Below are 10954 nucleotides of genomic sequence, written 5' to 3' on the forward strand. Positions count from 1 at the left end.
GACGATTTCAAATTGCGTTAATAATAAATGACTAAATCAAATGCTACACGCAAGTTGTCACAAAGGACCACATATCACACAAAATTTAATGACTTTATATGTATAAAAAGTTTTATAAATTTTTCGAAAAAGGCCAGCGGAATGCTGCGAATTTAAGGTCCCCCCAATCAACTTGCCATATTGTAGAACTCTTCACGGAATTTTAATTGCAAAAATTCATACCTCCTAATATTTGGTTGCATTTGAATTTGAATTTTAGTTATTAAATAATAATCATCATTTTATGAAGTGGTGAAGGGTTATAAAAATTATTTAGTTGGGTATATATTATATTAGAGTGGGTCAGACCGTCTCACGAATCCTAATATGTGAGACGGGTCAACCATATCTATATTCACAATAAAAAGTAATACTCTTACTATAAAAAATAGTATGTTCTCATGAATGACTCAAATAAAATATCTGTCTCACAAATACGACCCGTAAGACCGTCTCACACAAGTTTTTACCATTATTATTAAATTTTTAAAGAATATCCTCCCTCCGTATCAAAGAACAAATATGTTGAATTTCAACGTCCATACATTCCTTCTATTTAGATTGAGATTGATAAACACACATTTTCTCTCTGAAAATCTTGAATAGCATCAGCAGAACCCAGTCACTGTGTGTGTATATATATATGTATATATAACTGTGGGTGTAGGAGGCAACGGGGCATCAACCACGACGCACATGGCATTTCAGGACCACCACCACCACCTATCCCAAGAAATGCCCCTCCACTACCCCGACCATCACCAGCACCACCACCACCCGACAGCGTCCGCCTCCCTCTTCCGATCGATCCTCCCCGATCACCACCACTCGCCAGACGACAAGACGCCGCCACCTCAGTCAGTCACCGCAACCAACACATGGCTCCATCACCCCCACCACTGGCTAACGAGCCAAAGTCAACACAGCCCCCATACCCCGCCGGACAACAACGATCACCACCAAGAAAGCGGCGGGGGGGATAATAGCAACAGCAACGGGAATAACAACAACTGGGAGAGAGAGAAGTGCAAGGCGGATATCCTTAGCCACCCGTTGTACGAGCAGCTGCTGTCGGCGCACGTGGCCTGCCTCCGCATAGCTACGCCGGTGGACCAGCTGCCGAGGATCGACTCTCAGCTTTCTCAGTCGCAGCAGGTGGTGGCTAAGTATTCTGTTCTTGGGCATGGTCACCCCCTCGATGATAAAGACCTCGACCACTTCATGGTACAAAACATATCTACTAATTCTTCCCATTAATGTTCTGTATGTGTGTGTATATATATCTCCATGAATATGAATTAAATGTGTTCTTATGCGGTTGTCTGGTGATTTTTGGCATGACTGTAGCGAAACTGTTTGATTCTCTTTTTCGAATTTTGATTTTGATCGAAAATTTCTTCTTCTAGTCTCCAAGATAAATTTTTGAAAATTCTTGGATCTCCCATGATGATTCTTCCGCGTACTTTCAATGGTAGTATGCAAGATCGATATTCATGGGTTTTTTCCCCTTAGTTCTTTGCTAATTTAATAAATTATTTAATTTAATTAATATGGTCAATTGTGAGAATTCATTTTATTTGAAGAAATCGGTGAATTTGGCTCCAACTGAACTAAATCTTTTTGATGTTGAATTTCTTAGGCTAGCTTTTAGTGCAAGGGATCGGAGGACAAGAAACCAAAAACATATACATCGTCATATTCTTATTTTTTAAAAAAATTATTTTTATGTTTTACTACGTGTAATTTTATTTTATTTTTTTTATATTTCAATGTCAGAAATTTTTAGACTTCATTTGTTTTTGTTTTGTCCCCCTTTGCGATCTCTGCTTTTGTTGTTGATCGAATACCTTTTGGAATTCTCTTTGTATAATGTGAATTGGAATATCTTGTCGTCGCATCAAATAGGAATCCTCTTGTGCCGAGTACACTAATAATTGAAACTCTATTTTTTTAGTGCTTCCAAGAATCTCTTTGTTGGATGGGTTTCTGCAAGTACCTTCGGATAGATAAATTTAAAATTTATTTTTCTTGTTTGGATTCTTTTGTCATATGGGAATTTCAATTTAATTCTTATTTGTCTTAATCCAGCAATAGAGGAGAGAGCAATATGAGAATATTGAGAAAATTGAATACAACATTAAGTGGAAAACTCCCAAGGAAATTAGGCAGAAACTACTGATACAATTAATATATTTCCCTGTAATATTTTGTTGATAAAATAAGTCATTTGACTAGAAAACTAACTCATGATATATCAAGCTCAAAAACCAGATCTTTGGAGATGTATAAACAAGGGTAAGAGAGCTTCCTGCTTGAAAACACGCTATTGAATTTGGAGCCCTTCGTTTCGACAAAAGGGAGGGTGTTTAAACTAGGGGTGGGCATAAAACCCGAAAAACCGAAAAAACCGACCGAACCGAATAAATTCGGTTTAAATGGTTCGGTTTTATCGGTTTTTCGGTCGGTTATGGTTTTAAAATATATAAAGTTCGGTTTTTCGGTTCGGTTTTCGGTTTTAAGCCCCAAAAAAACCGAAAAACCGAACCGACCATATTTTTGTTAAATATAAGGTTTTTATGTATAATGAGTCATATTATTGTTAAATATAAGTCTTTTTATATAATGGGCCTATTAAGATTTAGGAACTTAGTATCATTAACCCTCAATTTTTCAATCCGACCGTTTTCTCTTATTTCTCACCACTCATCAGTCGACGTTCTCTTTTTTTTTCTGTATATATTTCTTTAATATTTCGTAAGATTATTTGTGTTCCATTCGAGCTGGTTGACACCTTGTTATCATTCTTATTACTGAATATTCCGTTGGATTCATGCATTTTCCGTGTTTACATGGTTAATTAGTTATATATAGTTATTATATTCGTATGACATGTTTATACACAACACATGTTATATATATATATATATATATATATATATATATATATATATATGATCAAGTTTCACAAATTAAATATTTGAAAAATACTATGATTTAGATTTTAAAGACATAAAGTGACATATAATTTTATCTCTCAACAAATTTTAGCCAACCGTATATAACCGACCGTAAAAACCGAACCGTATTACAAAAAAACCGAACCGAACCGTAATAAAATGGTTTGGTTTTGGACTAGAGATATTCAAAACCGATTAAACTGATGATAGTTGTTCATCTACTCACATTTCTGCCACCTGAAGATTAGATTGAGAATACATATATAACCTTTCAATCTTCTGCTACTAGGCCACCTGAGGATGTACATTATTTAAATTCATCCGTAGGGATGGCAACTTTCCCCACGGGTTTGGGGCCCCGCGGGGAAAACCCGAAATGAGGATGGGGATCCCCGATTTTTTCGGGTTTGGGTTCGGTTTCGGGGATTTTTTTAAATCCCCGATGTAATTCGGGACGGGTATGGGATTACTATCCCCATCCCCGAAATCTCCGAACCCGCCCCGAAAATAATATCAATTATGAAATAATAGTATTATTAATATTATTAATATAATAATCATATTATTTTTTAAAATATTAATAATCTTATTATTATTATTGATATTGATATTAATATTAATATTAACAGTGTCTCTAATAATAATAGATAATAATAACTTTTGGTTTGAGAAAATCTCTGAATTCGTCGTCGTCTTGCCATATTAATATTTTTGAAACGGAGATGGGGACGTGGATGGGAAGTTGATCCCCGAAGTTTCGGGTTTGGGGATTCCCCGAACCCGAAAAAACGGGGATCGGGGCGGGTATGGGCATGGTTCGCCGGAACGGCCGTGTTGCCACCGGAACGGCCGTTCCGGAACGGGAACGGCCTTTGCCGTTCCAAAGTTCCGGGGTGGGTCGGTAGATGACTTGTAGCGGCGTTTCGTAAGCGATATAACGGTGGAAAACGGAGATGGAACGGTTGAACGGAACGGGAATGCAATTAGCGACGGTTTTAGCTTTAGCGACGGTTTTCTGTATTTAGCGACGGTTTATTTAAAACCGTCGCGAATATAGCGACGGTCGCTAATCCTGGTCTATATCGTGGAGATCAATTTTCCCAACTGAATCTCAAAGAAGAATACACTAATGATTTTGTTCCTCCATGTCATTCTTTATGATATAAGTCTCGATTATATAGCATTTACAGGTATCTTTCTATATAAATATTTGTTTTCATCATCTATATGACATGGTGTTGGAGGTAATGGTCCCGAGTATAGATCTTCAAGTACAGTTGATAGTTCTACTGTGTATCGTGGATTCGAATACTATAATCGTCGTGACGAAATACTATTATAGAATCAGTCATTCCATTCTAATGATCTTTCGTCATCTCAATCTAATCAATATCTATATGAACAATCACGTCAATATCTAAATGTTCGAAATCAATTTAATCTACGAGATAGTGATGAAGAATATAACAATGATCTCGCTCATCCGCGTCACTCTAACAATGATCTCGCTAATCTGCGTCACTCTTCATGGTATTAGCTTTGGTATGTTATAATATTTAGTGTGTATTTCTATTGTGCTATTATTGTAAAATAGTTTTGTATTGATATATTAATTTGTAATAACTTCATATATTTTATTTTTTGGTATGATGTAATTTATATTTAAATTTTTTTACTAATTTTTTGAATTTATTAATTTTTTTATACAACCGTTCCGCAACCGTTCCGCAACATAACATTGGAACTGGAACGGTCGTTGCCGTTCCAAGCACCGCAACCGTTCCAGGCGAACCATGGGTATGGGGGTGGGGATGGAATTCGGGGATGAGGATGGTAATGGCAAACCCGCCCTGGACCATTGCCATCCCTAACCTCTCTCAATAGTATATCTCGAAAAATATAGAGAATATGAGTTTGATATCTTCTGAGCAAATTTTCGATTGTCATCGAAAGAGTAATAGAGGTGTCTTGTATCTATGTCGTAGAGGGAGGTCGTAATTCGCTAAATATCACAGTGAAATATTTTTTCTGTTTCGTTCGTGGGTTTCACCCTAATTTGTTTAGGTGTTTTCCACAGACTTCTCAGAAACTCAGAAAAGGTGTAAAATGGACTTTGATTGAACTGAAATGGGCATAATTTAAGCATCCACTGTTCCATCAAATGATTAGATATGTAGATGATTATTATTTTTTTATTGCAGTTATAATGTCACATAGTTAATGTATGAAATCTTTGTTTGTTCTATCGTTAGACGCATTACGTTCTATTACTCTCGTCCTTCAAAGAGCAATTGCAGCAGCATGTTCGGGTTCATGCAATGGAAGCAGTGATGGCTTGTTGGGAGCTAGAGCAATCTTTGCAAAGTTTGACAGGTGATCATTTACTTGTAACCCTCAATGTTTCCTATCGAACTTCACATTTCAATCATGGTGTCTCATCTGAACCAACATTTCCATGGAGTTTTAACCATTGAACTTCCATCGTCGTAATCAAATGTGACTTGTCTGAAGTTTTAACCATTGAACATCCATCGGCATAAAAAGTTTATGCTAAGCCGGTTGTGCATCTTATTGTTTCCTAACTACCCCCAAACATCAGCTCAACCAAACAATCCTACCTTTTCTAGTCAGTTGCTTTTTCTTGATTAGCCATTTTGAAGCAATATATATGAATCTTTCTCGTGTAGGCTATCTAATCTCTCCTTGCACAGATGTGATAGACTGATAGTGTAGTTTAACGCAATTACTAGCTAGTGTCTCATCTAAATATTATGGATGCCACTGGCAAAAAAAATTTAACAGCCACTTGACTTTTTCAGTGTATATCAGGCTGATTCATTTGAGCATTTGTTGACAGGGGTAGCACCGGGTGAAGGTATGGGAGCAACTATGTCCGATGATGACGAGGACCAGGCTGATAGCGAAACCAATTTATTTGACGAAAGTCTAGACGGGCCAGATAGCCTGGGATTTGGTCCTTTAGTACCCACTGAGACCGAAAGATCCTTGATGGAACGCGTGAGATTAGAACTCAAGCATGAGCTAAAACAGGTTAGAGATTAAAGATGTGAACTTGATCAGATGATAATGCTTTATAGCTTGACACATTCACGTGATTATAATTGATTAGCATCATTTTTCTTCTCTATAGGGTTATAAGGACAAGATTGTGGACATCAGAGAAGAAATTTTACGCAAAAGACGTGCTGGAAAACTTCCAGGCGACACCACATCTGTCTTGAAAAACTGGTGGCAATCACATTCCAAGTGGCCTTATCCAACCGTAAGAAGACGCTAAATTGCTATGACAGCTACTTTCTAGATTAACAAACTTTCACATCATCGTCTTTAATTCGTGATGCATTTGTTTAGGAGGAAGACAAGGCAAGACTGGTGCAGGAAACCGGTTTGCAACTGAAACAGATCAACAATTGGTTCATCAATCAACGGAAAAGGAATTGGCACAGCAATCCTTCATCGTCCACTTCCCAGAAAAGCAAACGCAAGAGGTTTGTTTGTCTCTCGACTCCCATATCGGTTTTTACTTTGGCTCAAACCCCGACTTGATTTCGTTCTCAAATAGTGGTGCAGGTGACAAAACAAGCAACGATCGTTTTGTCTGATGGAAGAAACATTCAATAACATCCTTAGCCACACACAACAGTCACATTCCTTATAGAATGAGGCCGGGGCCGGAAATGGACAAACTCAGCAACTGCTAATTGACAAGATCATGAATGTAGGTAATATGCTTTGAACCATTTAAGAAACATGAAATATATTTCTTGATATCAGATGTAAACGACTAGGAAGGTTTCCCATGCATTTGATAGGTTTTGATGTTTGTATATGTATTGCTTGATTTTCAGCAACTTTCAGTGTTCTACATAAAACTTATGCCAAAGTTTTGCTAAAATATGCTATATCACAAGATCAGGTTGCCTCACAATTTAAGTTCTTGCCAAATTATGTGGTGGAAAATGATCAGGGAAGCTACGGTTACAGCACCAGAAAAAAAGAAATCCATCAAATACTAAAACTGCTGCAAGATGAAAACAAGATATATGTATGTTTTTTCTTTCTTTATTATTACTTTTTTGTGAATGTCATACTTTTGTTTATTTTTATTTTTAAAATAAAATATGATAATCACAGACAATTTTAACAAATTTTGAAATATAGTTATTTACATCATATTTATATTTTATATGAGTCAATGATATTTATCAAACAGTACAACCAGATTCTTTTAAAAATATCATCAGTCATGATTATCTTACCATTTTCTAGTTTAAAGTAAGTTCAATATTGTAATTATATAAATCTTCATGTTTTGATACTCAACATTCACAATTTATGTCTTATTTACGTGTTTATAGTTTAAAATCTTGCAATGATCAAACTGAAGAATACAAAAACTAATTTCAGGCTCGTCAGATTTCATTCAACAATTTGATTATAAGCCTGAGATTTCGAAAAAAAACAGAGAAAAAAGATTCATTTACCTAATTGAAGTAAAAAAGCTACAGAAAGATCTGCAAACATTTCAAATAGTAGATCATTTTATCGTTCAATTTTGTAAGATATATTTAGCATTTGATCCAACTTAGTAAAAATATTACTTTTGTGTCGAAATATCATTAATATTACTTTTCAATCTAAGAATGAAATTTGATCAACACGTCTCACAGACAGACTGTTTTAGAAAAAAACTTGCTTGTTTTATTTTGTAAGGACAAATGATGCTGCATTAAACTAAATTTAGGATATATATTTACTTGCACCTTAACAATATCGTCCATGCTTTTCAAACTTGTGATATTATTTTTTTTCCTCACTTTTCATCTTTTACTTGGTCCATGCTGCTATTTGTCTTCAACTTTCTATTTTTATACTACTACGTGCTAATTAAAGTATTTATGAATAGAAAAAATGTATATTTGTTTTAATATATATTAGATTTGTATTTGATTTTATATTCTATATACTCCCATTTTATGAAAAAAATCATTCTTATGTTTTTCATACAATAAACTATAAACGATAGATATATATATATATATATATATATATATATATATACATCCAGATATTTACCATGAAAATATTTAATTACCATGAAAATAACTCTTTTATCGTCATAAAAAATATATATATTTTTGATATCACTGTAATATTAAAGGATTTAGGGCATCCGCATCTGTCCACATTAATCTATTATTAACTTTCCATCTCCTCAAAAATCACGAGGTCCACGAGCCACATATTCATTACATTAACATTTTCTTATTATTAACACATAGTCACATTCATTTAATATCAACTTTCATTATTTATGGATCTCACTGTCCACTTACTCATTTTTTTTAATTTTAATTAATTCAATATCTTTCTAATTTTGTTAAAATTTACAACAAATATTATTAAAAATAAATAGTATTATTATTTTAAAAATAACTTAATTTCAATATTCATTAAAATATTATTAAAAAATGAAAAAAATGTTGGACGGTTTGTGAGAAAGTGTCGCACAAGTAGCGACGGTTTTGAGAAACCGTCGCAAATAGCGACGTTTTTCAATTTGCGACGGTTTACAAAAAACCGTCGCTATTTGCGAAATAATGTCGCTCATTCTAATGAATTTCTTGACTGACATGACAGCCAAGATTAATAATTCATGCACTCACATTGGTTGGTGAATATTAATGGATGTTAATAATCATCCATTAATGCATCAATGTGCTGCCTTTATAGAAGTTTCAACGTATGATAAGTTTATAGAAGTTTATAAATATATTGCAGATTAACCGAATCGAAATGAATATGACGAAAACTTGGATCGACTCGAATTAGTTTAATTCAAATTCGAACTTTTTTAAAACTTTGATTCAAATTCAATCCGAATTAAAGCTCGAATTCTACTCGGAAGATTCAAACATATTCATTAACTATTTGAATTATTACTCGAAAATAAATATTCAATATGGCTCACATAGTAGTAATATATTACAAAAGGAGCAAAAGATTTGCTAATTCATCTTTTTATATCATACATATATTGTCAATCATGAAATAAATATCTAAATAAAAACATGGATCAAACTCAGATTTATAGCAAAAAATCCAATAAAGAAAAAAATTGAATAACAAATCCCAGACCTCAGGCCGTGAAACTGAGAAGGCCCCCCGCCGCCCGATTAATGTTCTTCATCGCACAACACCAAATGCGTTTTCACCCTCTTCAGCTCCCCCGAAGCCGAGGCCACGGTGGGTGACGAGGAGGGACAACACGGAGAGGATTGGCCAGACAACGCCATCAAGGACAGGCATCCCTCGCTCCACGACCGCCGGACGGGATAGGACACGTTGTTGTGTCTAGACATGTGGGAGGAATGACCACGCGAATTGTGCAAAGCGCAGCCGCAGTTCTTGTGATAGGGACGCCGTTGGATGCTCGTATCTCCGGCGGAGATGCAGCCTTCGAATACTCCCCGGAGAAGCCCATCTCCGGCTGCTCCCGTCGCCATGTGGTATTCTCCCCACCGAGGAATCGTTGGTTTTGTATAGATTGACGGCGTTAGAAATGAAGCATTTTATAGATTTTTCTGGAACGCGTGTCCACGTGGGAGGGGTACGCGGATCTCAAAAACCGGCACGTGGTGCAGAGTCACGTGTCGACACTCGACCCCCTCCTTCCCTTAAAACATATTGGTTCTTCCACGTTTATATTTAATTAATTTATTTTATATTAAAAATCATAGTTATAAAAATTAACCAAATCTTATCAATTTTTTTTTCTGTTTATTAGGTTAATATTTAAGACAAAAATTTGTGTGAGACGGTTTCACGGGTCGTATTTATGATACGGATCTCTTATTTGGTTATCCATGAAAAAGTATAATTTTTTATGCTAAAAGTAGTAATTTTTATTGTGAATATGGGTAAAGTCACATGAGACTCACTCAATATTTAATGACAAAAATTAATGTGAGACAGTCTCAACGATTCTATTTTATGAGACATATCTCTTATTTAGGTCATCCATGAAAAATATTATTTTTTATGCTAAGAGTACTATTTTTTATTGTTAATATTGGTAAAGTTGACCCGTCTCACAAACAAGTAGTTTGTGACAACATATTATAAAATATATACTCATCTTTAACATAGTATAGAGATATCTATCCACACCAAATTTAAAAATTAGATGCATGTCGATATGCCATCACATGTTTTTATCTACACAAAAATGTTTATAAGAATATTATATTGGTTAATTTTATTATATAATATCTATAAAAAAAATATTATTTTTATATCAAAACAAATTATAACATCATAATTGTAAAAATTAACTAAATCTCAAATAAAACTTATCAAATTTTTTGTCTTTATTAGGATAATCTTGAATATAATATACAGATATCTATCTATCCACATCAAATTTAAAAATTATATTCATGTCAATATATCATATCATGCTTTTATCTACACAAAAACTTATATAAAAATATTTTATCGGTCAATTTTATTATATAATATTTTTTAAAAAAATTATATTTATATCAAAAATATTATTTTTATTTTACATATAAACAAGTTGATTTGTATAACAATCATTGACCTACGAGTTTTTTTTTTTTTTGGGACTTATTTACATTTTGCTTAATTGTGGTTGATATAAACATAGAGAAATATTTTGTTAAAAATGATAGTTATAAATTTAATAGATAAAATATAAATGTATTATATAAGTTTATATGATATTTTTATTAAATAAATTTGTAATATCTAAAATAAACATAACAACTTTTTATTTATTAATGTAAAATTATTAAATAACTAAAGAATAAAATATGTCACATCTTAGTTCAAATGATTTAAAATTTAGAGATACATAAAAAAAACTCAAATATATAAAATTTATGTTTTGAATTTTGAAAAATTTGATTGTTTAA

The 10954-nt window shown here is 33.7% G+C and overlaps 1 protein-coding gene and 1 long non-coding RNA gene across 3 annotated transcripts; one reads left to right on the plus strand and one right to left on the minus strand.

Annotated features, from left to right (window-relative positions):
• The first annotated feature begins 587 nt into the window (after nucleotides 1-587).
• LOC140842768 (homeobox protein knotted-1-like LET12) lies at nucleotides 588-6912 on the plus strand. Of its 2 annotated transcripts, none has more exons than XM_073210897.1 (6): nucleotides 588-1263; nucleotides 5249-5369; nucleotides 5854-6047; nucleotides 6148-6279; nucleotides 6369-6505; nucleotides 6580-6912. In XM_073210897.1, exons 1-6 carry the CDS (start codon nucleotides 736-738, stop codon nucleotides 6617-6619), a joined length of 1152 nt encoding a protein of 383 aa, XP_073066998.1. In that variant the 5' UTR covers nucleotides 588-735; the 3' UTR covers nucleotides 6620-6912. The 2 variants fall into 2 exon arrangements, with proteins under 2 accessions (XP_073066998.1, XP_073066999.1); XM_073210898.1 differs by having other exon boundaries at nucleotides 6588-6912.
• Nucleotides 2017-5241, minus strand: LOC140842769 (uncharacterized). Its single transcript, XR_012120481.1, has 2 exons — nucleotides 3198-5241; nucleotides 2017-2410 (listed from the first exon to the last, which is right to left on the minus strand). It is a non-coding gene; the product is annotated as an uncharacterized lncRNA (long non-coding RNA).
• Nucleotides 6913-10954: the final 4042 nt, after the last annotated feature.

Source organism: Primulina eburnea, chromosome 10 (genome assembly GCF_022965805.1).
Source record: "Primulina eburnea isolate SZY01 chromosome 10, ASM2296580v1, whole genome shotgun sequence".
In the NCBI taxonomy this organism is placed as follows: domain Eukaryota; kingdom Viridiplantae; phylum Streptophyta; class Magnoliopsida; order Lamiales; family Gesneriaceae; genus Primulina; species Primulina eburnea.

Bases quoted from the DNA above. Each gene is read 5' to 3' on its own strand.
- LOC140842768 (XM_073210897.1), top strand. From the start codon at position 736: ATGGCATTTCAGGACCACCACCACCACCTATCCCAAGAAATGCCCCTC. The intron at 1,264-5,248 runs GTACAAAACATA...TTCTATCGTTAG, and splicing joins AAGACCTCGACCACTTCATG to ACGCATTACGTTCTATTACT. The intron at 6,280-6,368 runs GTAAGAAGACGC...GCATTTGTTTAG, and splicing joins CCAAGTGGCCTTATCCAACC to GAGGAAGACAAGGCAAGACT.